Here is a 25,178-nt window from a genome sequence, read left to right on the forward strand (position 1 = left end):
GCTCAATGCTCATTTTTGTGCCAATCAGAAGATACCCAGGTCTCTTGGCACAGATGTGTCAGAAACCCTTAGCCCCACAGAGGGTGGTAGGATGTCAGAGTTGGGAGGGGCCTCAGTGGTGATAACAATGAGGTGAGTTACCATAACACTCTTTAATCCTCACAACAACCCTATGAGATGGGGACTGTTATCCCCATTCTACAGATGAGACTGAGGCTGAGAGGTTAGGGAAGTTACCCAAGACCACACAGCTAGTAGGAGGTAGAGACAGGGTTGGTACCTTTGCAGCCTGTGCATACTGCCTCTCATTAATAAATAAGTAAAATATGGACAATATTTAGTGGTGATAAAGGCGATGGAGAAACATCAAGAGAGGAAGAGGGATAGAGAGAGAGGACGGGGGAGGCTGTAACTTTCAGTGGACTGCTGGGAAGACCACACTGAAAAGGTGAAACCTGAAGAGGTGGGGGAGCAAGCCATATGTACCCCTGCGGAAAGTGTCCCAGGGCAGAGGGAGCAGCCGTTGCCAAGGCCCTGAGGGGGGACTGAGTGAGTGACAGGGAGGGTGTAGGAGGTGAGGAGAGAAGTAACTGGAGGCTGGTCATGTGGGACCTGGTAAGGAAGTTGGGTTTAACGCCGGGTGAGATGGGAGCCTCAGAGCCTTTTGAGCAGAGAAGAGGCAGCCTGCGGATTGAGGGCTCGCTGGCTGGTGTGCTGAGCGTGGGCAGGCACAGGGCGAGGAGGCAGGGGTGGCAGGAGGCCGCTGCTGCCCTGCAGGCGAGGACACCGTGGGATCCTGGGACTTGGATATTCGATGAAGGCTTAGCAACCAGGCTTTGCTAAAGGATGGAATGTGCAGTAAGACAGAACGGCATCAAGGATAAATAGACAAAAGTTAGGGGTGCCGTTGGACACCCCTTCTGATTCTGAAGCCAAGGAGGCTTGGCGTGTGCACGCCGGCACATGTTCTGTGCCCTGTGTCGCAGGGAACCCCTCGCAGTCCACGTCCCTGCACTACATGAGCCCCTACCAGCTGAACGCCTACGCGCTGGCGCTGACCGCCGTCGGGGAGATCATCCAGCACTACGACAGCGACAAGATGTTCCCCGCCCTCGGCTTCGGGGCCAAGCTGCCCCCTGACGGCAGGGTGTCCCACGAGTTCCCGCTGGTAGGAGGTCCCAGAGGAAGGGCCGAGGGCTGATCAGTGGGGGCAGTGGTGACAAGCCCGGGGTGGAGGCACTTCCCCTCTTACCCGCCTAGGGACTTCAGGGGCAGCCTTGAGGGGGGGCGTTGCCTGCTGTGTGCAGGGGGTCTTGTAGCTGGGCCTCCAGAAACCCCCACCCCTCCTTGCTCACAAAGACTCCCATCATGTCTGAAGCCACCCACAGTGGCTCTGGCCTCCTTTTCCTGACAAGACCAGGAGGTGGAGGGGGCACGTGGCTGTACTTTCCCCCAAGGCCCCGGAAATGAGGAGGGAGTGTGGGTTGGGTACGGGCAACTGCGGGGAATTCCAGGAGCTCCCTGGGCTGGTGCTGATGGGGGCCGTGTGGGGACGACTCCTCAGGCCACCTCCTCCCTTCCCTGCCATGAGCTGGGGACACCGAGTCAGACCCTGGGTCACTCAGCAAACGCCCCTCACAGGCTGCGAAGTGCCAGCACTGTGCTGGGCACAGGATGAAGGAGGGGCGTCAGCCCGGCCCTTCCAGAGCTGCTTGGACCCAGCAGCCACTTTCCAGCTGGGCAGGTGCAGGGAGTGGGGTGAGGAGCACGTGCTACCCTTCAGGGTGGGCACCCACACTGCCCTCCCCCGCCCCATCCCCTCCACCAGGGAAGCGTGTAGGAGAGCCCAGGCCTGCTGGCCTCTGCCCCCTGCTCCTGTGGCTCTCCGCCTTCCCACCCTTCTTTCCTCCCCGGGCTCAGCCTCCCTCCTCTGCCCCCAGAACGGCAACCAGGACAACCCCTCGTGCTGCGGCATCGACGGCATCCTGGAGGCCTACCACCAGAGCCTGCGCACCGTGCAGCTCTACGGCCCCACCAACTTCGCCCCCGTCGTCACCCACGTGGCCAGGTGAGCCGGTCCCTAGGCCCCATCCCGGCAGCTCACAGGCGTTGGTCTCCACACCTGTCCCCTTGCCTTTCAGGGAGCCCTGACCCTAAGAGACCCTCTCCAGCCAAAGAACCGTCCCCACCAAAGTGTTAAGGGACCCTGTGGAGGGGGGGGTGACATGCCCAGAGCCTCCCAGACAGACCGCGCCCCACCCCAGGAATGCGGCCGAGGTGCAGGATGGCTCCCAGTACTCCGTGCTGCTCATCATCACCGACGGGGTCATCTCGGACATGGCACAGACCAAGGAGGCTATCGTCAACGTGAGCTGGGGGCCGAGACCCTCGGGTGCACCTTCCCACTCCTTTAGGGAGACGCTTGGCCTGGCTTCTCCTCTCCCAGCCCTGGGTGGGACCACTGCTGGCTTCTGGCTGCAGCATCTGGAGGGCCTGGCCCTGGGGTGGGGGGCATCGGTCCCAATGGTCCCACCAGTGAGCTCCCCACCCACCTCTTAGTCACGCTGGGTGGTCTGCTCCCTCCGGCCACCTCTGGCTCCCTCATTAGCTGCCCTAAGAACTCAGCCTGGCCAGGTAGAGAACATGGGAGGTCCAGGCCACACAAAAGATGCCCCATAGGATGGAGGCTCGGAGGCACAGGAGGGGTGGGGGGTCTGGCAGAAACAGACCTGTGGTCCCTGGGTCTGTAGCCCTGGCGGCCCTCTCCCTCTCCCCTGCTTTTCTGTGTTTCTGTGTCTCCATCCTCTCCCTTCCATTTCTTCCTTGTCCTCCTGACTTCCTTCTTTGATCTCTCCTCTGTCCCTAAACATGATCTCCTCCTCCTTTTAACTGGCCCCTCGGCTGGGTCCCAAACACCCCCACCTCCTGCTGTCTCACAGGCTGCCAAACTGCCCATGTCCATCATCATCATCGGCGTGGGCCAGGCGGAGTTCGATGGTGAGTCCCCCGACCCTGTGCTCCTGGAGGCTCCAGGCCCTGGGCGTGGCCCTGTTCCACAGAGTGAGCGCTCACACCTGGCGTGTGTGATCAGCTGGGTCAGCTGGCAGGCGCAGGTGTTTGTTTGCCCAAGGGCCTGTGTGTCAGGGTGTGCGCCCCACACCCACACCCCAAGGCTGTGGAGAGGAGGCTGAATGACTCCTCCCTCCTCCCACCCTGGGAGCCTGGGAGCGGGGAGCTGGGAGCTGGAGGCTGGGCTAGAACTTAGGACTCACTGGGTGGGCTTCCCCTGTCTCCTGGCCTCAGTTTCCCCATCTCTAACATGGGTCTCTGCCCTGGATGGGCCTGGGATTGGCCCCTGACTTGCCCCCACTCCCATGTCTGCCCCCCTCCCCCACAGCCATGGTGGAGCTGGACGGCGATGAGGTGCGGATCTCCTCCCGGGGGAAGCTGGCCGAGCGGGACATTGTCCAGGTGAAGCCCTGCTGCCCCCAGCCAGCTGACCTCACGCTCCCTGGGGTGCTTTTCCGGAAAGGCTAGACTAGGGAGGCGCTGGGAGCCCAGGTGGCCTGGCCTCCCCAGAAGGAATGGGAGTCGGTCCTCGGGTCTCAGCTCCCAGCCGTGCCTGAGACTCACCCCTAACGTCGCCCGCCCAGCCCTCCCTGCACCCCAGGCCTCCGTGGGCTCCTGCAGAGCACGGGACCCAGTTATTGCACCTTCTGTGTTCTGCCGGGCGCCCCCACATCCCCCCCGCCCCCACGCAGCTGGCAGCCCCTGGAGGGAACCTGCCCACTCGGCTAGGTGACAGCGTCCTAAGTCTCCATGTAGGATGCAGGTGTCATGAGCAGACAGGCCTCACATGCACCTCAGCAGGCAGCCCTCCCGGCAGCCCCTGCGGACAGAGCCCCCCTGCTTAGGAGATTCGGAAGAAAAAGCACACCCTCCATACCCTGGATTTAAGACTGGGGCGGGAGGGGTCGTTCCAGGCGTGGAAACCAGAGCAAGTCTGGGAGGTGGCACCGTGGATGCGAAGTCCTGGGCAGGAGTGACCTGAGGCCTGGGACACCCCTGGGAGAAAGCAGAGGGGCCTGGCTTAGGAAAGGGGCTCTGCCGGGAGCGGGGCTACCTGAGGGCCCAAGTCCCGGAAGCCAGGGACCCATTCAGCATCTCCTAAGTGCCCACTAAGTGCCTGGTGCCCAGACCTTGGGCTGAGGGGTGGCGGTGAGCCACCCTGGCATGGACTCGGCGCTCAGGAGGTGTTTGCATGGAAGAGAGAGCAGTGACATGATGACAGCTTCCTCGGAGGGTCCACCATGGGGGAGGAGATGAGACAAGTGGGCAGAGGTTGGGAGGCAGGCGGGGGGCAGGATCTCTGGCCTGGAGAAGTGGGGGGCTGGGTCCAGGCAGAGACCTTGCCTAACCCTACCTTTCCCACTGGCCAGTTCGTGCCCTTCAGGGACTACGTGGACCGCACAGGCAACCACGTTTTGAGCATGGCGCGCCTGGCCCGAGACGTGCTGGCCGAGATCCCGGACCAGCTTGTGTCCTACATGAAGGCAAAGGGCATCCGTCCGCACCCCCCACCTGAGGCCCCCGCCAGCTCACCCTCCCAGTCTCCAGCCCGCACGCCCCCTGCCTCCCCTGTGCACACGCACATCTGAGCCTGCCCATGGCGGGTGGCTGGGGCCTGGGGAGGCCAGGAGAAGGGTACACTGGGTCCCTAGAGCCCCACCGTCCGCCCGGCCCAGCCTTTGGAACCCGTGTGGCAGAGGACAGGCCTCTGGAGACGCCTTCCCAGTTTCCTGGCCTCACCTATGGCCCAAACCCAGGGAGCTGGGGTACAGGTGGGAGAGGCGGGCTCTGGGCCCCTGCTCTTCTCCTCCTCCCCTGACACTTGGTTCTAGTCCAGCCAGGAAGGTGTTAGCAATCAGGCCGATGGGGTCCCCCTCAGCACCCTGGACAGTCCCGTCTGCTCCTCTCGGGCGCTGAAGCCTGGGCTGGGCCTCCCTCCTCCAGGCCCCCTCGCCCTCCCCTCCTCCTGTGCTGTCCACTCCGCTCCCTAGCCCCCAACCCCCACCCCAGCACCTACCTTGTCCCTGTTCCCAGTGAGCCCCAGGAGGCTGACGGGTTGGCCGGAGGCCTGGACGTGTGGCCCTTCCCAGGGACACTTGCTTGCAGTGGGGACCCAGCAGCTCCATGAAGGGGCGGCTGTGATGTGGACCATAGGCCGCCCGATGGGCCAGCCATGGAGGCTTTTCAGGCACAAGGTCTTTTCCATGCCCCTCCAGCCCAGCGTGGCACTGGTTCTAGACACAGAGCCACAGGCCTCTCCCTGGCCAGTGGGCCCATGGGCACCACAGTTGACTCCGAGCTTTAGGCACCCCTAGAGGCCGCCCAGGGTCCTTGGTGCCCACTCCTCTGCTGCCCACCTAGAGGCCCGGGCAAGGAGCAGCCCAGCCCCGCACTCCCACACGGCCCCTTCACCCCACAGACCGGAGCCAGGGGCCCTGTGCTCAGGCCCTGCTGCAGCCCCTGCCTGCTTGGGGAGCCTTGGTATCCACATCTATAAAGCAAGAGGGTTGACCAGATGGTCTCGGGGTTACCTTCCGCTCTGAGGCCCTGAGAGTCCATTCATCCCATGCCCAGCCTCCCCATCCTACCCTCACCCATGCGACCTCCTACTCCAGGCCGTCTTGGCTCTAGGGTCCCCCTGTTCCATCCTTGGGCTCTGCCCTCTGAGCCCGAGCCCCTGCCCCTGCCGTGGGAAAGGTGAGGAAGGTGATCTCACCCCTGGGCACACCCACTGCCCAGCCTTTCCCCACCTGGGAGCAGGTCACGCATGCCAGTCCCTTCTGCCGCATGGGGCTCCTCAGCCCGCTGAATGTCCTGTGCCTGGGCGAGACCAAGCCCCGCCCTGTCTGTGCCCGACACCACCCCTTCCTGTCATGCATGATGGTGGAGTTTCTACACTGTCTGGTCCTGTGCCTGTGTCTGAGAGTCTCTGTGGAATTTGCCTTAAACTGAAGTAAATTTGGTTCTTTTACTAAAGTTCCTTGTTTTCCTTTCTCCCAAGACCAATAGCACAAAGGTTGCTGTTTGACAGAGTCCAGGTTCTCATCTCTCTCTTTCTTTCATTCTTTTGTTCAACATGGATTTATTGAGCAACAAGTACGTGCCAGGATCTGTGCTAAGCACTGGGATGCAGCAATGAACCAAACACAGACTCCGTCTCCACGTGGAGTTTACAACAGACACAGACAGGACAGAAAAATGCAGAAAGCACATAAACACATAGGCAAACAACATAATTTCAGGTGGGGATAAGTTACAAACAAAATTTTGAGAGAATAAGAGGAGAGAGAGTAACAGGATGATCTTTTATTTTATTAATCCTCACCTGAGGATATTTTTCCATTGACTTGTAGAGAGAGTGGAAGGGAGGGGGAGAGACAGACAGAAACATCAATGTGAGAGAGACACATCGACTGGTTGCCTCCTGCGTGCGCCCTGACCAGGGCCAGGGATCGAATCTGCAACCTAGGTACATGCCCTTGACCGGAATCGAACCCGGGATCCTTCAGTACACATGCTCTATCCACTGAGCCAAACCACCTAGGGCCAGGGTGATATTTTAGATGAAGTAGTCAGTGAGGGCCTCTCTGAGGAGGTGCAGTTGAAATGAGTCCTAAAGAAATGAGAGAGGGAGGCAAGAGAGCCCCAAGTAAAGGGAACAGCAGGTGCAAAGGCCCTGAGGTGGGAGCCTGCTTAGTATGTGTGGAGGACAGCAAGCAGGCCAGTGTGGTTGGAGCTGCAGTAAGAAGGTCTAGTGTAGGAGATCAGGACAGGGAGCTGAAGAACCAGGATGCATGGTAAGGCCTCAGCATGACTCTCACTGGAGGTGAAAGAGGTAACATGATCAGATTATTCTCTAAAACAAGTGGGAAAAACAAACAAACAACAAGGAATTTATTTAGACATTAACATGTTCCCTTCCCCCAAATCGTAGATCTACCTTAAAAATAAATAAGAACAGGTGGGTTTATTGCATTTGATCATTTATTCACTCATCTTTCAACAAGTTTTGACTGAGCATTAGTGCCAGGCCCCACTCAGGGGCAGAGACCCTGACTCACAGTTGCATCCTTAGGGCCTGCCCTTGCTCTGGAGCAGTGGGCAAGGACCTCCTACTCCCTGGGGTCCTGAGGCCAAGCAAGTGGGCGGGGGCGGGGTCTGTGGGCACCGGAGGACAATTCACAGGCCATGTGCCAGGATGATTACTGCTCCTCCCATCACTCCTCCCTCCCAGGGTTAGGGTGTGGCCAGAAGAGGGACATGTAGATATGCACACGTGGAGCGTGTGCCGGGCACAGGACCTGCTGGGCTGTAGGTACAAACAGACCCCTTTCCTCCTTGTCCCGCTCCACATATAAATCACTGAGGCCATCGGGGACCAGTCTGCTCTCAGATTAGACCTCCAGAGAGCCATTCCCGATCTGCACATCACAAGAAATTTGGTACTAATTCTACCAAAGTTTGGGACTTGTTTACTTCTTAGGATCTCGTAGTAAAGTAGCTCATCCTGGCTGTCTCTGTAATTAGCTACTCCTCTGACGTGCATTCCTATATGCTTGAGTGAGAACCGGGCACGGTCACAGCTCTGGAAGAGGGGCGTTCCCATAACCAGCGGCCCATTTTACTTCCACTTGGGTGCTTTGAAGGAGATGCCCACCTGGCAGGGGAACTGAGGCTCGGAGCCACAGCCTCAGGGTGCCGAGAGCATCTTTATTGTGCTCAACACTGGAACTCCTCTCCCGGGTTCTTTCCCAGGGTGTGTTCCATGGGACACTGGTTCCCTAGCATGGATTTTAGGAAACTGCCAGCTCTGAGCACCTCTCAGAAAATCCAAGCGGCCTTTGGGGTATTCAAGGCTCTGATAAGTCCTGCAGCAAAGAGACCAGTTTGACTTGGTTCAACCCAGTGTTTTTGACCGTGGAGTCAGTGTGCGCGCGTGTGTGCACATGTGCATGTGTGTGTGTGCTTCACTGTAGCACTATTACCAAGCAGACCAGGTTGTCTGGGAGTTTCAGTGGAGACAATATCCCTGGTTCCCAGGCCAACACACAAGCCTGAGGCCTGCTCCCAGGAGGCCAGAGAGAGAGAGCGTAGATTTGGGGGAGGAGAGATGGAGGCCTCTATTTGCTCTGGAGAGAAGGAAGGGCATCGAAAGAGGTCCCTATCCCAGCCATGCGGGAAAGAGAACCACAGAGAAGAAAGCAGGGTGCTCAGAAATTCACAGGCCCAGACTCATAGCGCCATGGTTGACTTTATTTGTGTTCCCTTATTGGGCTGAGAGGTTTGTGTGTGACAGCTGGGGGGGGGGGGGGCAGGCAGAGGAGGGAGAGGCTGTTAGGGCGAGGAGCAGGCAGGGTTGAGTGGGCATACCTGGGCCCTGGCCCACCACCAACAGCATAAGCCCATTGGCCAGCAGCCCCACCAGCAGGCTGAGGCCAAAGAGCCTGGCAAAGTAGTCACTCAGGTGTAGCTGTGGGCCTGGCAGTGACCGTGGCATTGGTCTCTATTCTGCTCCAGACACATAAACACACATAGAAAACAGCCCGAGGGCCGCCTCCCTCTTTCCCCTGGTGAGCCCCATTCTTTCCACAGACCCCTATGTACAGGCGACGCCCTGGACATGCATTAGCCCCTTTAGACATCACAGCAACCTGGTGGGACGGGCTCTGCCAAGGCCCTGGGTTCAAATCCCAACTCTGCTACTTGGTAGTTCCAGGACCTTGGGAAAGTTACCTAATGATTCTCTACCTCGGTTTCCTCAACTGTAAGAAGTGAGGAAATAAAGAAAATAAAACAATATCAACAGAAACTATCGCTAAAGGGAGAGATCCAGGTAATTTTCATTTTTTTTCTTTTTAATTTCTGATTTCTAAAATTGCTTCATTGAGTACAAATGGAATCTGATAAATAAATATCATGGACATAGAGAGATGGAGATGGAAATGGAGATGGAGATGGAGATGGAGAAGATGCATGCTTTCTTTTTTGAGCAAAAAGACCTTGACCTTGAAACAGGGAGATTTTAACTTGAGGTTCATGTATGAAAGTGGATGCCCAGGGCTTTGAAAAGGTGTCGAGTCCCGACCACTGGTTCCCAAATTTGTCTGCACATTGGAGTCACCTGAGGCTTTTTGAAAAGACTAATGCACAGGTCCTACCCCCGGAGACGTGACTTCATGGTCTGGGCTTTGGCGGCCACTTAGAACCTCTACGGTTTGGGAGGGGGGGTGCTGCATCCCAGCTGTTATCTCCCTCCTCACCCCCACTCCACCCACATGCTGAGGGCAGGGGGCTGAGAGGACTCAACCTGGGAGATGGGGTGTAGACCCAGAGTCAGCCCACGGCTGATGTCGCCTCCTGCTCCTTGCAGGGCAGGATGGATGCCCTCCCACCTGTAGTGGGGAGAGGCTGGCCCGTATCTCAACAAATAAATATTTCCTGAGTGTTAACCCTGGGCCAGGTGCTGGGGACCCAGCAACAAACAAGACAGCACAGTGGGGTCCTCATTCCAGTTCCCACCCCCTTTTCTCCTACAGTGGGGACAGGGCTGGAGACCCTCTCCAGCTGGCTCAGAGCCAGGGCTGCAGGTCCCCGAGCCCCTGCAGAGCCTGCTGAAGAACCTGCTTGGTCCCACCCTCCTTTTTTAAAAAATTTATTTTATTGAGTTTTAGAGAGAGGGGAAGGGAGAAAGAGAGAGAGAAACATTGTGAGAAAGAAACATTGATGGGTTGCCTTCCACATGCACCCCGACTGGGGATTGAACCTAAAACCTAGACATGCACCCTGACTGGGAATCGAACCAGCAACCCTTCAGTGAATGGGACGATGCTCAGCCAACTGAGCCACACGCGCAGGGGCTCACCCTTCTTTTCTCAATCAGCCTCAAGCTAAGCTGTGACCTGAGCCCCCTTGGCTGGCATGCACTGAGAGCTCACCGCTTGCCCGAGAGTCCACTCTGCAGTCTACCTGGAGTCCCTCCTGCTGCTGCCCCGTCTGCCTCGTGCTGCTCCAGGGCTGCTGGGCTCTGCCGCTGACTTGGACCCTGTGACACCGGGAGGACGGGCCCTCCACAGTGTGCACAGAAGCTGGACCCAGCAGAGGAAGCCAAGAGGGTTCTGGGCAGGAGTGCAGGCCCTTGTAGCACCGTCTCCAGGGAGCTTCAGGCAGCTGCCTGAGCCGGGGCAGAGCTGGGGGTGGGGTGGGGGGGCAGGCCCGGGCCACTTGTGCACTGGGTCCCCAAAGGACAGGGCTCTGCCTGCTCTCCTGGCCCCCCAGGAGTCACACCCTGCCTGCCTCCCTAACTCACTGACCCTCAGGACAGATGTCGCTGCCTGCCAGCATCCTGGACCCCAGAGAAGGAGCCATTAGCAAGAGCAGGACCTGCCCCACCCCTGTCCAGGGCCAGGCATCCCTCACTACAGCCCGGCTTTCTGTGTGTCTTGTTCTGAGCACTGCTCAGAGCGGCAGGCCGGCGGGCTGACTCAGAGGACGCGGGAGGAGGAGACACTGCAGGTGGGACAGGATCAGCGAGGGCCGGTGACAGAACAGGCTGGGCCACGGAATCAGCCTGCATGCAGGCTAGAGGTCGAAAGAGGTCCATTAAGGGCATCTGGTCCCAGCTTGGCGGCTTCTGATGCCTGAATTTCTCCACCTCGCCTCTTGCCAAGTGTAACCTGGCTTCGGTTTCTGTGTCTCTAACGACTGACCTGAGGCCTCCCTTTTAGAATGGAGCCGCAGGATGGGGCAGGTGGAGACGGTGATTAAACAGCAGGAAGGCGCCGGCCGCTTACTCCTCTCTCTGTGCCACTGTCTCTCAAAGTGTCTGTGCTTGTCTCTCTGTGAAACTGGGGTTTCCTCTGATTCAGCTGAGGAATTCACCGGAATGATCACAAAGTACCAAGCTCGGTGCCTGCACGCTGCCCGCAGCACGGTGAGCATGGCTGTGGTCACCAGGCGGAGGAGACAGAACATTGGCAGCAAACAGATGGCAGGAGATCGTCCAACCCGGGTGAAGACCCTGCTGGAGGCCAGTGGTGAGACTCTGGGAACTCCACAGAAGCTCTGCCCAATCAAGCCCAGCCTCCCCAGCTGCTCCCTGCCCCCCCCCCACTCACACCCCAGCTGTGCCTCCGGGGCATCCAGAGATTGATGAGGGCTGCACCAGGGGGCACCTGGCCTTGGGGCAGGGGCAGGATCCCGAATGTGACAGATCTTGTGGAAAGGGCTGGGGCTCAGGAAATGTCAGGGGCCTATCAGGGACCATGAGGACATCGCTCTCCCCAGGAATCCATGCTTCTGGGAGGAAACTCCAAGCTGGCAAACAGCTATGTGAGTGTGGAACAGTGGGGCGGCTTTAACAAGCAGAGGACTTTGTCCTTAACAGGCGATGCCGGTTAGGAATCAGCACCAAAGCAAGACCCTTGAATAGTTTCTTCCCCGCCTCAACATGCATTTTTATTTCTGGCTATATAGGAACACCAGCATCGCAGAAGATCCAAAAAGATAAATACGTAAAAAAGGAAAATACCGCCCCCACATTCACCCTGTAATTTTACTACCCAGAGATGGGTGGCTAATATTGTGGTGTGTTTTCCTTAAGTTGTTTCTCTAGACTTTTCCTTTCTTTGAAGAGTCCCCCACCCCAAGGGTTATTTGCTCAGCAAAGTCCTTCTTCGGGGAGCCAAGGGCAGCGTTAGCGCAGCCCCGGCCCTGGGATCCGATCCCTGACCCGGGAGGATTCTCCGGATCTTCCGAGCGGGGCCTCCGATGTTGCTGTCCAGGCAGGTGAGACAGGGAACCCAAGGGAGGCCGTCCCCCGAGCCAGGCCAGCTGGTCAGGAGCAGCAGCCAGCTTTCTTCGGCGGCCTCTCAGGGGCCACCTCCACCAGGGAGCCCTTCAGGAGGTCTTCCTGCCTCTTGAGTGACCTGCACGACCACCCCCAGGCATCAGTCCTCGCTCTCAGCTCCCGGGGCAGCAGGGAGGGACCCGGGGGTGCAGCTGGGGGACAGGAGAGCTGGGCCCCTGAGCTGCCTCTCTCCTCCCTGCCCTGCCCCTGCCCTACACTCCACAGGCACCAGAAAAACAGGGCCATGGAGACAGTGGGTTCCATCTCTTTTCTGGTGTTCTTTCCAGCCTGCTACGTGCCAGGCATGGTCCCAGGGACTCCGATGTGACAGTGAAGCCAGCGTGTCCTGGCCTTGGGCAGTGAGGGAGGCAGAGGAGACAGGTAGATCAGGAACCAGGATAGCGAAGCGCCCAGAGGGACTTCACACCAGGTCCTGGGGGGTTAGGGAGGAAGGAGGCAGTGTCCGGGCTGAGATGCAGCAGTGGACAAAGGTTTGCCAGCAGAAAAGGGGGTAGGATCTGGGGAGAGGGCAAAGGCTCCGTGTTAAGAGAGAGCTTGGGGGTTGGGAAAGAAAAGATGCCCATTCGTGTTCATTCACTCATTCATTCATTCACAATATGTTTACAGCTGATCAATGACTCTCTCTTATCATTGATGTTTCTATCTCTGTCCCCCTCTCCCTTCCTCTCTGAAATCAATAAAAATATGTTTAAAAACAACAACACACAATATATTTACTATGTGCTGGGCCCTATGCTAAATCACAGAGCTAAGGGCTGAATGGCCAGAGGAAGCCTTGAAGGCAGCGAGGGCTCAGGTTCTGGGGGCCTGGAAGCAATGGGCTTACATCCTAAAGCACAGGGGAGTCATGGAGCAGTTTCTGGCCAGAGGGCATCATGGCTGACCAGGCTTACAGATTAGCAAGTCACTGTAGTCACTTCACAAAGAAGGAGCTTAGAGGTCATCTGGTCTGATACTCCTGTCTCTGACTCTTTTATTCATTTATTGAGCACCTAGTATTTGCCAGGTCCCAGGTGTAGGGGGATGGGCTAAACAAAATAGACAAAGCCATGCCCTCCAGGATCTATAGCCTGGGGCCGGGAGGAGGCAGCCAGCAACAAGAAAACAGACAAATGCATGTGTAATTATAATTTGTACCTCAGGGCTTTGAAGGACAGAGACCTGAGATCCTGCATAGTGGGGGGTGACCAGGGAGGCCCTCTGAGGGGCTGAAGCTTCTTAGTGTGTGTGCGCGTGTGTGTGTGTGTGCGCGCGCGCACACACGTGTGCATGCAGGGAGATGGCCCTGGAGACAATGCAGGATGTTGTGAGACATTGACACTGTATTCTAAATCCAGTGGAAGTCACTAGAAGGTTGGGAACACTTTGCCAATGAGTAAACTGAGGCTCAGAGACCAGATGTGGCTTTGGGAGGTGAAGCAGCGAATGGGCTGGTAGAACTGGCAGCTCTCCACACTGGGGAGCCCTGTGGTTTCCTAGGTGCTTCCCACCCAAGCTGGCTGATGGCTGCCCAGGGTTCAGGGTGGGGAGCGGGGGCACTCACCTGGCCAGGCTCACCATGGGCTCCAGGATGTTGTGACCCAGGGCAGCGCTGCATTCTCCGAAGGAGAGCCCCAGCTCCTGCAGGCCAGACAGACAAGGTGGGCGCGTTGGGGGAGACCACTGGAGTCCAGCAGGCATCCCCACCACCAACAGCCTGGTCCCAGACAGAGTCCCGCCAGTAGGTCCCTAGGCCGACCACAGAGGGTGAGGTAGCCCATCTCTGCATAGCCCAAAGTCCCCAGCCTCGCCCCTCTGTCCGCTGCCCCTCCCCCCTGGCTGGGCAGGTGTCAGTGACACCCTGGAAATAGCTACAGCCTTCGGAATGATGGTGGGAAGCCTGTGTCCTGACTTGGAGAAATGTCCGTGATGTTTTTAAACCATTCGTTATATTGTTCATTTCAATAGTATTTAATTAGGGGAAATATTATAAATATTATAAAATATTATAAAAGAGGGAAGCAAAGCATTAAAAAAAGTACAAAATATAAACCACTCCTGTTGGCATATGTATTTCCATTGTTTTATATAACCCTTTTATTTTGGTGGGGGGGGCCTAGATGTCACTATACCATTAGATTAAGCCAATGAAACTGCTGTCTTATAGGCTCCAAACAGTCAGATACCAGCAGTCTCATAGGGTAGACCCAATCTGTGCCCAGATTTGCAGCTGCTCTTCCGACTTCACATTACGGTGGAAGCACTTCTTCCACACCCTTCCCTATTTTCCCAGGGCAGGGCTCCTAACGGCCAATGCTAGCCTCTCACAGGAACTCCACGACTTAACAACGGCGGCTGTCCGGTGCTTTCCTTATAAATACTACTGTGAAGACCATCCTCGCGTAAACATGTCTGATTACACATTGTACATAGGGGTCCATCATGTTATTCTCTAGGGATTGTAATTTCTGCTGCCTTTAGGGTAAATTGCTAGAGGAGGAATTACTGTGTCAAAGAGATGAGCTACTGCTTTTAGAGAAAAACATTCCCGCCCCGCAGGCGCCACTGTGATGAGCTCATGGGCAGGCGGAGAGGAGAGATGGGCGGGAGAAGCAGTGGGAGAATGCCGGCAGGGCTGTGGCAGAGGTGGGGCAAGGAGTGGCTTCTTTTTATTTTTTTTTATTTTTTCGTTATTATTCTCCAGATTTTTCGTCAATTTCTATTCATAAATAAATAGTAACCACTGTCTGGTGGTGGGGCTTTTGATGTTAATCTTCCTGGGGAAGAATTTGAATCTTAAAATAGATTAAATTAGAAGGAATGTTATGTTAATTAGAGACCAGAGATAAAATTAGGATTCGATTGGGAATTTTAAGTGAAGCTTTTAAAACCTTTTTACTCTGAAGCTATTTTTTACGTAGGTCAGGACATTGGGTGTGGATCTGCTAATTCAGCAGTGAGGTTCAATGCCGTGCCCACCATTACTCATGTTTGGGTCTAAGGCTGGGGTGGGTGGGAGGCAGAGGTGGCCAGGCTGCTGTCCACTCTGACCTGAACTTTGGCTGGGCAGGGGCAGAAATGACCAATGGGTCCTTCTCTTTAAAAAAATTTTTTTTAATTGATTTCAGAGAGGAAAGGAGAGAGAGAGAAAGAGAGAGAGAGAGAGAGAGAGAGAGAGAGAGAGAGAGAGAGAAACATCAATGATGAGAGAGAATCATTGACTGGCTGCCTCCTGCACGCTCCACACTGGGGATCAAGCCTGCAACCCGGGCATGTGCCTTGACTGGGAATCAAACTGTGACTTCCTGGTTCATAAGTCGATGATCAACCACTGAGCCACGCCGCCCGAGCAATGGGCCCTTCTTGGATGCCCAGGCCAAGGTGACCTACTCACTGTCCTCCAGGGAGGGGTCTGCCTGGTCCAGGCTGGGGAGAGACCGACACTCAGGTGCTCACCTGGGCCAGTTGCTGCCCAGCCTCGGTGGACACCTGCCGCTCCTCGTCACAGTCCATCTTGTTTCCCAGGAGAAGAACGACCACTCCAACAGACCCCGAGTCCTGCACACAGAGCACATTCCCTCAGCCACACATGTTGAGTGCCTACTGTGTGCCAGGCCCTGGGTGGACTTGGCCCTGACCTCCAGGAAGCTGGCAGGGTGCCTCCTCCCCCCACATATGCCACCTTTCCTGTCACCCTCACTCCACAACCTCTCCACCTGGACAATTCCCCTCCATCTGCAGTGAGGCTGCCCCTCCTATCTGCCTGCAAACATGCCACCCATTTTCCAGGGCCAACCTCAAAGCTCCCTCCCCCAGGAAGCCTTCATGGATTGATCCTACCCATGCCCCTCTCTTCCTGCCTGTGCTTAACAGCCCAGTGCTTGCTTACACAGGGTGTCTTGGTTCTTTTCCTAATTGTTTCATGAAGAATAATAATAACAGCTTTTATTTACTGAGTGCTTGCTACCTACCGGGTGCTGTGCTGAAAGCGATGATATCCGTTAACCCTCACAAGTCTATGAGAGAAGCGGGGAAAGGGAAGTTCGGAGAGGCTTTCACTGACTTGGGGTGGGATAGTTGGGTCCGGTCTGACCCAGAGCCCAGCTGCCTTTGTATATGACCTTATCTTACTTCTTTTGTATCTCTTCCACTAGAAACTTCTAGAAAGAAGACTTCATGTCTTACTTCATATCCTTCTGTTGTGCTGGCACATACTGCAGAATTTCAGCATCTATGTATCCATTAAGTACATGGGGAAAGAACTAGAGATGTGTGGACCGAAGAAGTACCACCTAAAGTGGCACTAGAATTGCATCATCCCCAGGGGTTAAGAAGACATCGCAGAGCTGCTGGATGTAAGAAAGAAATGTTCGCAGGACAGGAAGACGTTTGTTTTGGAGGCTGTACTGTGTGGTTGTGGCTCCCTGGTACCACTCCCAGGCCATCCAGTCACATGCCCGCAGGGAGCTGTGGCACCTGCATGTCTGTTGTAACATCCTGGGAGAAGGGCAGGATACAAGTTCCCTCTTGACTCCAGAAACCGGGGCCAGCCTCCACCACCACCTGCTCACCTGGAGACAGTCCAGCCAGTAGCGCACGTGGGCAAAGCTCTCCTGGGATGTGACGTCATACATGAGCACCACACCATCAGCCTTTCGGAGCAGCTGCCGCGTCATGCTGTGGTACCTGCCCGGGGAGTCTGCGTGAGGCCAGGCCTGCTGGGTTGACCCAGGCCCCGGCCTCTCTAGGCCTCAGCCACTCCATTGGCAACGAGGGAGAATTAATGTTTCCTGCTTCTCATTGCTTCCCATGAGAGTGTGCACATGCTTGCCTTCTCACACTGTAGTTATTGGTGAATAGGTAACAGTTCTCATGGCTCAAATTTCAAAAGGTACCAAAGGGCACCCCGTGAAAAGTCTCCCACCGCCACTCTGTAGCTGCCCAGTCCTCCTTCCCAGGGGCAGCCAGGGTCACCAGCTTCTTAAATATTTTCCCAGAGGTGCTTCATGCATATGCATAAATGTACATGCATACACATATCTGTACACACGTACACGCACCTGCCCTTTGCCCTTGTTCATACAGGTACAGTGTAAAGCACTCACATACTCATGTTCAGTAACCCCTGCCATGTTTTTTTAGCCAAGAGAAGGCCTTGGAGGAGTTTCCCTTTTGGCCACAGTGAGGGCCCTTGGTCTTTTTGTGGCTTCATAACATTCTATTGTGTGGGTGGACCCCAGCCTGTCTCACTGGCCACCACCGATGTGATGCTTTGGGTTGTTGCCAGTGCTTTGCGATGTAAACGCTGCCATGAACAGCTTCGGGCCCTTTGATGTCATCATCTGAGTTACCAGAAGCGTGAGTTTCTAGACGCGAAACCGCTGGGTAGAGAGAAGTGCTTTCAAGTCTGATCACTGCTGCCCAACCGGCAAGTGGACGGCCAGCGTTTGCAGGACAGCCATGGGGCGCCGGCCCTGAGGGCCGAGCTGGGGTGATCCTCACAGAGGCCCTGCCCAGCCAGGGGCCTCGGGGCCGCCCCGTCTTCTCCACTGGGCCTTGACCAGGGGTGGGCAAACTTTTTGACTCGAGGGCCACAATGGGTTCTTAAACTGGACCGGAGGGCCGGAACAAAAGCATGGATGGAGTGTTTGTGTGAACTAATATAAATTCAAAGTAAAGGAGCGGAGGGGAGAGCAAGAGAACCCTCCGCTCTTTCGGCTCCGCGGGCCGGATAGAACAGCCGAACGGGCCGGATCCGGCCCGCGGGCCGTAGTTTGCCCACGGCTGGCCTTGACTCTCCTCTCCGGCCCCCTGACTCCCCCGGGGTGATGTCTCTTTTGCCCACGTTGGCCTCCTCAGGGCAGGGCACCTCCACCGGGCACCCAGACTCAGCGCAGGCCACTGTGGAGTGGAGACAGGGCCCTACCTCTCCTGGCCAGCCGTGTCCCAGAGCTGCAGTGCATAGTACTTGTTGTCCACCAGCAGGTTTTTGACCCGAAAATCCACTCCTAGGGCACACAGAGAGGGTTAGGCTACTCTCAAGTCACCACCCACGATGGCTGGCCAAGGCCGGCCAAGTGCCCCACCCCCGGCCCCAGGGGACGGGAACCTGTGGCTGCTGGGCTTCCCTTTGCTCCCCAAATCCCATCCACACTCAAGGGCCCAGGTCTCCCAAGAAGCCTTCCCCGACCTCCCAGCCATGGAGCTCTCCATGCCGACGCAGGGAACCTCGCATTATTTTGACCTCTATGAGCACAGCGATGTGTATTCCTTAGTCCACTCAGGAAAACCTGTTTCATTATTTTATTTTATAACTAGAGGCCCAGTGCATGAAAATTCATGCACTGGAGGGGGTCCCTTAGCCCAGCCTGCCCCCTCTCACAGTCCGGGAGCCCTCAGGGGCGGGAGGTGACCCAGCGATCAGGGGAAGGCGACCCCCCCATCACACCTCCTCTGCTGCTGCCACTGCCAGCAGTGCAAGCCTCGGCCGGCCCTGGTTACCTGAGCCTTGGGAGGCCCTGGGCAGCTGAGCGCCGCCATCTTTGAGGGCGTGGCAGTCGATTAGCATATTCCCTCCTTATTGGCTATGGGTGCCACCATCTTTTGTGAAGTCGTGAGGGTCAATTAGCATATTCCCTCTTTATTAGCTAGGATACTCATTTCATATCCCAGTTATGGCATGCATCCTCCCTCTACCAGACAGCCAGGGGCGTTCGTGGAAGGAGAGCTGTCCTCAGAGGTGACTGGTGGGCTGTGAGTTGTCCGCCCTCTGCTGCTGTACCTGCTGTGTGACCTCAGCAAGTCACTTCACCTCTCTGAGCCTCCCTTCCTCATCACACCATACAGAGTGACTGGGAAGAGTAAATGACTTATGTCCAAGGGTTAGCCCAGTTTCTGGGAGGGGGAGGTGCTTGAGAGGTGGTAATTGTTATCATTATTCATTCTCATCTCTGAACCCCAGCCCGTTGAATTTTACAGCCCCACCCCTGCCTGAGGTCATGGCTCCAGACCCTTTCTGGAAATATGGAGGTAAGTGAAATCTCAGGGAAGTTTGGGATCTTAGGAGTGCAACTTCCTGCCAACCCCTACTTCCTGAAGGAAAGCAGGTGGGGTGGGGGATGATGGAGAGGGCTTCTTTTTATTTTATTTTTATTTTTTGGTTAATCCTCACCTGAGGATATTTTTTCCATTGATTTTTAGAGAGAGTGGAAGGGAAGGGGAGAGAGAGAGAGAAACATCAATGTGAGAGACACACATCGATTAGCTGCCTCCCACATGCACCCCGACCAGGTTCGGGGATCAAGCCTGCTACCAAGGTACGTGCCCATGACTAGAATCGAACAAGACCCTTCAGTCCGTGGGCTGACGCTCTATCCACTGAGCCAAATTGGCTAAGGCATCAATCTGTGTTTTTCTTGATTGAATTTTCTGGAAGCCACTTAGTACAGGATAATGGGGGGGGGGGATCATTTATGGGGGGGAGGAGCGGAGGCTGTTGTAAGATGCCTGGTGCATTGGCTTAGGAGGTTACTAAGAGTGGCCCTGCAGGCCTGCGACCCTGCTCAACCCCAGGCTGGGCCTGCCATGGGTCCCCATTCCCCAGGACACTGCATCGTTAACTGGCTCCCAGGTGAGGATTCTTAAGCAGAGAAAAGCCTGAGGCCTTGTCCTGGGCCTCTCTTGCCTGTGGGCTGTCATTATCCTCCCGGTCCCAGTCACGTGACCCTGACTGACACAAATATGGGCTCACTCCCTCTTCGTCCCAAGTGGTTATCACGCTGGCCTTCCGTGGGCCTACACAACACTCAGTGGCCACACATCCTGGTCCTCTAGGGAGAAGAAGCTTTGTGCTTCTGCACATTTCATTGGCAGGAGCCACTGAATGAGACATTATCAAATACTCATAATAATAACAATAAAAATAACTAATATGGATTAGCACTAGGTGCCGGGTATTGTTCTCAGAGCTTGATGCGTACTAATGAGCTAATCCTTCCCCTGTTGCCCCCATTATGCAGATGAGGGTTTGGGGGCTCAGGGGGCTTAAATCATTTGTGCAAGTTCATATGGCTAGTAGGTGGCAGGAGGAGATATGAACTCAGGCACCCAGCTTCCTAGCGTACGCCACAAGCACATTCTGTGTAAAACATTCAACTTGCCCAAGGCAACTCCCCCCAGAGCTTGGCTGGCTGGCAGGGGCTAGTCCTGACCACATGCAACCAGTACGACCCTGCCGAGCACTGCCTTCCCCTCAGCCATGTGGGTGGGACTCGCTTGTTTTCACCATCAATCAGCACTGGCACCTAAATTGCAGGGTGCTTTGTTGATGTGGCACATTATAAGCTAATCAGATCAATGCAGGAAAAGCAAATTACCTGTAATTAGAGAGGATTAGTAAAATAGTACCAGTATCCCACATAAAGTCTGTCTAGAGCAGGGCCTGGGCCAGGACAGACTGCAGCTTCCCCAGGGGTGCTCGCTCTGGCCTGCTCAGGCTCGCTGGCCAGGGCCCTGGGCCTCCCCGAGCCCCGCTCCCCTCCCCCAGGATGGGGGCTTACCCACAGTGGCAGTCAGCCCAGAGGCAAAGGTGTTCTGGTGCAGCAGGTGCAAGAAGGATGTTTTGCCCACGTTCGAGTCTCCCAGGAAGATGATGTGGAAGATGTAATCAGGGTCGGCTGGAGACTCACTGCCTGTGGGGTCCCCTGGGGTGGGGGTCAGCCCAGCCTCCCCAGAGCCTGTTCCTGGGTCTTCAGGCCTGTTCTCTGCCCCAGGCTCACGGGGTTGTGGGGGGCTTTGTTCTCCCTCCACTTGAGCGGCTGTGGGTGGCGGCCTGGGTTGGACTTCGAGCGCAGCCTCCATGCTGGGCAGGGTGTTCATGGGCGGCTGGGGCCCTGCCCCACCCCCAGGCTGAGCCCCCCGAGGGGGAGAGTCCCTTGGAGGGGATGGTCTTCCAGGAGCGGGGCCTTCCGCCTCAGCATGAGCCTGCGCTGTGTCAGGTGGGAGAGGGGCGAGCAGGGAACGTCGCTGGGGGAGTTCTGAGGGCCCTGTCCTCAGGCCCCAAACCTCAGCGGGCTGCTCTGAACTGAGGTCTTGCCTGCCTTGGAACCCCTGTTTCCTCTCCTCCTCTCTGGGCTCCTCCTTCAGACTCTGCTGTGGGAGGGCAGGCAGCCCGCCTGGCTGGGCCTGGCCAGGAGCTTCCCTTAGCACCCCAAGATGGCCATCCAGCACATCTGGGCCCAGCTCACCCTGCTGCACCACTCCCTTTGTGGGAGCCTCAGCCACACTCTCCAGACCCTCTGAGGGCTCAGCCAGGGGAGCCTCAGCCACACCCTCCAGGCCCTCTGAGGGCTCAGCCAGGGGAGCCTCAGCCACACTCTCCAGGGCCTCTGAGGGCTCAGCCAGGGGAGCCTCAGCCACACCCTCCAGGCCCTCTGAGGACTCAGACGGGGGAGCCTCAGCCACACTCTCCAGACCCTCTAAAGGCTCACACAGGGGAGCCTCAGCCACACCCTCCAGACCCTCTGAGGGCTCAGAGAGAGGAGCCTCAGCCACACCCTCCAGGCCCTCTGAGGGCTCAGAGAGAGGAGCCTCAGCCACACCCTCCAGGCCCTCTGAGGGCTCAGCCAGGGGAGCCTCAGCCACACTCTCCAGGCCCTCTGAGGGCTCAGAGAAAGGAGCCTCAGCCACACCCTCCAGGCCCTCTGAGGGCTCAGCCAGGGGAGCCTCAGCCACACTCTCCAGGCCCTCTGAGGGCTCAGAGAAAGGAGCCTCAGCCACACCCTCCAGACCCTCTGAGGGCTCAGCCAGGGGAGCCTCAGCCACACTCTCCAGACCCTCTGAGGGCTCAGCCAGGGGAGCCTCAGCCACACCCTCCAGGCCCTCTGAGGGCTCAGCCAGGGGAGCCTCAGCCACACTCTCCAGACCCTCTGAGGGCTCAGCCAGGGGAGCCTCAGCCACACCCTCCAGGCCCTCTGAGGGCTCAGCCAGGGGAGCCTCAGCCACACCCTCCAGGCCCTCTGAGGGCTCAGCCAGGGGAGCCTCAGCCACACCCTCCAGGCCCTCTGAGGGCTCAGCCAGGGGAGCCTCAGCCACACTCTCCAGGCCCTCTGAGGACTCAGAGAGAGGAGCCTCAGCCACACCCTCCAGGCCCTCTAAAGGCTCAGCCAGGGGAGCCTCAGCCACACCCTCCAGACCCTCTGAGGGCTCAGCCAGGGGAGCCTCAGCCACACCCTCCAGACCCTCTGAGGGCTCAGCCAGGGGAGCCTCAGCCACACCCTCCAGACCCTCTGAGGGCTCAGCCAGGGGAGCCTCAGCCACACCCCCCAGGGCCTCTGAGGGCTCAGAGAGAGGAGCCTCAGCCACACCCTCCAGGCCCTCTGAGGGCTCAGAGAGAGGAGCCTCAGCCACACCCTCCAGGCCCTCTGAGGGCTCAGCCAGGGGAGCCTCAGCCACACTCTCCAGGCCCTCTGAGGGCTCAGAGAAAGGAGCCTCAGCCACACCCTCCAGGCCCTCTGAGGGCTCAGCCAGGGGAGCCTCAGCCACACTCTCCAGGCCCTCTGAGGGCTCAGAGAAAGGAGCCTCAGCCACACCCTCCAGACCCTCTGAGGGCTCAGCCAGGGGAGCCTCAGCCACACTCTCCAGACCCTCTGAGGGCTCAGCCAGGGGAGCCTCAGCCACACCCTCCAGGCCCTCTGAGGGCTCAGCCAGGGGAGCCTCAGCCACACTCTCCAGACCCTCTGAGGGCTCAGCCAGGGGAGCCTCAGCCACACCCTCCAGGCCCTCTGAGGGCTCAGCCAGGGGAGCCTCAGCCACACCCTCCAGGCCCTCTGAGGGCTCAGCCAGGGGAGCCTCAGCCACACCCTCCAGGCCCTCTGAGGGCTCAGCCAGGGGAGCCTCAGCCACACTCTCCAGGCCCTCTGAGGACTCAGAGAGAGGAGCCTCAGCCACACCCTCCAGGCCCTCTAAAGGCTCAGCCAGGGGAGCCTCAGCCACACCCTCCAGACCCTCTGAGGGCTCAGCCAGGGGAGCCTCAGCCACACCCTCCAGACCCTCTGAGGGCTCAGCCAGGGGAGCCTCAGCCACACCCTCCAGACCCTCTGAGGGCTCAGCCAGGGGAGCCTCAGCCACACCCCCCAGGGCCTCTGAGGGCTCAGAGAGAGGAGCCTCAGCCACACCCTCCAGACCCTCTGAGGGCTCAGCCAGGGGAGCCTCAGCCACACCCACCAGGCCCTCTGAGGGCTCAGCCAGGGGAGCCTCAGCCACACCCTCCAGGCCCTCTGAGGGCTCAGAGAGAGGAGCCTCAGCCACACTCTCCAGACCCTCTGAGGGCTCAGCCAGGGGAGCCTCAGCCACACCCTCCAGGCCCTCTAAAGGCTCAGCCAGGGGAGCCTCAGCCACACCCTCCAGGGCCTCTGAGGGCTCAGCCAGGGGAGCCTCAGCCACACCCTCCAGGCCCTCTGAGGGCTCAGAGAGAGGAGCCTCAGCCACACCCTCCAGACCCTCTGAGGGCTCAGCCAGGGGAGCCTCAGCCACACCCTCCAGACCCTCTGAGGGCTCAGCCAGGGGAGCCTCAGCCACACCCTCCAGACCCTCTGAGGGCTCAGCCAGGGGAGCCTCAGCCACACCCTCCAGACCCTCTGAGGGCTCAGCCAGGGGAGCCTCAGCCACACCCTCCAGACCCTCTGAGGGCTCACACAGGGGAGCCTCAGCCACACCCTCCAGGCCCTCTGAGGGCTCAGCCAGGGGAGCCTCAGCCACACCCTCCAGACCCTCTGAGGGCTCAGCCAGGGGAGCCTCAGCCACACCCTCCAGACCCTCTGAGGGCTCAGCCAGGGGAGCCTCAGCCACACCCTCCAGACCCTCTGAGGGCTCACACAGGGGAGCCTCAGCCACACCCTCCAGGCCCTCTGAGGGCTCACACAGGGGAGCCTCAGCCACACTCTCCAGGCCCTCTGAGGGCTCACACAGGGGAGCCTCAGCCACACTCTCGAGGCCCTCTGAGGGCTCACACAGGGGAGCCTCAGCCACACCCTCCAGGCCCTCTGAGCGCTCAGCTGGTGGAGTCTCAGCCACACCCTCCAGGCCCTCTAAAGGCTCAGCCAGGGGAGCCTCAGCCACACCCTCCAGGCCCGGGGAGGACACAGCCATCTCTGCTGGGAGGACTCTGGTCCCTCTGGGCTCCAGTCCCGGGGTGGAGCCTGCAGTATGAGGGCCCTGGTGGAGGGCCTCCCTTTTCCTGGGTGGCTTGGCTGGGACAGGCCCCATCCAGGAGTCCCTATCGTCTGGGTCTGACGTCTGGAAGTGTGTGCTGGGCCCAGCTGGGGCCTGGGAAGGGGGGGAAGTCCCCTGGGGAGTGGGGCCATCCCTCCGAGGAACAAGAACTTTGAGTGCAGCTGCCACCAGGCCCCCTGACTCCCCTTCTGGAGCCTGGAGGAGAAGTGGTTCCCCAAAGAAGTGGCTCTCAGGGCCAGGCCTGGGCTCTTCCTGAGGGTTCACGCTGTGAGACTCCGCGGGCTGCTCTGCACTGAGGTCCTGCCCACCTGGGTCCTCTCCGCTCCCTTCCTCGGGCCTGGCAGTCACCCCAGAGGGGCTCCTTGGGGCCGCATTGGGATCTGAAGATGGCTCCCGACCAAATAACAGATCGTGCTGCTCTGAGATGGAGATCTGCCTGACCACTCGGGGTGTCTGGGGGGCTGAGGGAGATGTTGGGGTCGCGGGCGGGCTCCACAGTAGCTGTGGGGTTCTGTGCCAGGGGCTGTTGAAGCTGCTCAGGAGCTGGTCCCAGTCATCATTGTCCCCGAACAGTCCCGGCAGGGGCACCTCCTCAGAGGAGACTGCCTGAGGGTCGGGAGCCTTCTCCTCACCTGCTCGGGGGACACTGGAAAGGGGTGGGAGCTCGGGTCAGGGGAGGCAGGTAGATGCACACCAGCCCTGCCTGCAGCCCTCACATCAGTTGACACCTCAGTTGCACACAAGACCTGTGAGTAGGTGTGAATGTGTGTGTATTACATGTGTGAGTGTGTGTGCAAGTGAGAGTGTATGTGTGAGTGAGTGTGTATGAGTGCATGTGTGAGTGTATGAGAGTGTAGGAGTGTGTGTGAATATGTTAGTGTGTGTGCGAGTATGAGTGAGTGTGTGTGAGTGTGAGAGTGTGTTAGTGTGTGTGAGTGAGTGTGTGTATGAGTGTGTGTGAATGTGTTAGTGTGCGTGTGAGTGTGTGTGAGTGCATGTGTGTAAGTGAGTGAGAATGTTTGAGTATGTGTGT

The 25,178-nt window shown here is 57.9% G+C and overlaps 2 protein-coding genes across 3 annotated transcripts in view; one reads left to right on the top strand and one right to left on the bottom strand.

Moving 5' to 3' along the window:
• CPNE5 (copine 5) overlaps positions 1-6,042 on the top strand; it is an 88,076-nt gene extending 82,034 nt beyond the window's left edge. For both annotated transcript variants that reach the window (XM_080663774.1, XM_080663775.1), the window contains 6 exons: positions 987-1,168; positions 1,941-2,068; positions 2,265-2,367; positions 2,940-2,997; positions 3,398-3,471; positions 4,440-6,042. In XM_080663774.1, coding sequence (XP_080519900.1) covers positions 987-1,168; positions 1,941-2,068; positions 2,265-2,367; positions 2,940-2,997; positions 3,398-3,471; positions 4,440-4,658 — 764 coding nt within the window. In that variant the 3' untranslated portion in view covers positions 4,659-6,042. The remainder of the gene's footprint in view (positions 1-986; positions 1,169-1,940; positions 2,069-2,264; positions 2,368-2,939; positions 2,998-3,397; positions 3,472-4,439) is intronic.
• A 5,454-nt stretch (positions 6,043-11,496) lies between these two features.
• RAB44 (RAB44, member RAS oncogene family) overlaps positions 11,497-25,178 on the bottom strand; it is a gene marked incomplete at its 5' end in the record, with an annotated part of 28,380 nt that continues 14,698 nt past the window's right edge. The window contains 7 exons of the mRNA XM_080666378.1: positions 11,497-11,993; positions 13,479-13,555; positions 15,371-15,472; positions 16,486-16,600; positions 17,841-17,922; positions 20,473-21,217; positions 24,032-24,791. Of these exons, the coding sequence (XP_080522504.1) occupies positions 11,903-11,993; positions 13,479-13,555; positions 15,371-15,472; positions 16,486-16,600; positions 17,841-17,922; positions 20,473-21,217; positions 24,032-24,791 (1,972 nt within the window). The 3' untranslated portion in view covers positions 11,497-11,902. The remainder of the gene's footprint in view (positions 11,994-13,478; positions 13,556-15,370; positions 15,473-16,485; positions 16,601-17,840; positions 17,923-20,472; positions 21,218-24,031; positions 24,792-25,178) is intronic.

Source organism: Plecotus auritus (assembly GCF_963455305.1).
Source record: "Plecotus auritus genome assembly, chromosome: 4".
Taxonomy (NCBI): Eukaryota; Metazoa; Chordata; class Mammalia; order Chiroptera; family Vespertilionidae; genus Plecotus; species Plecotus auritus.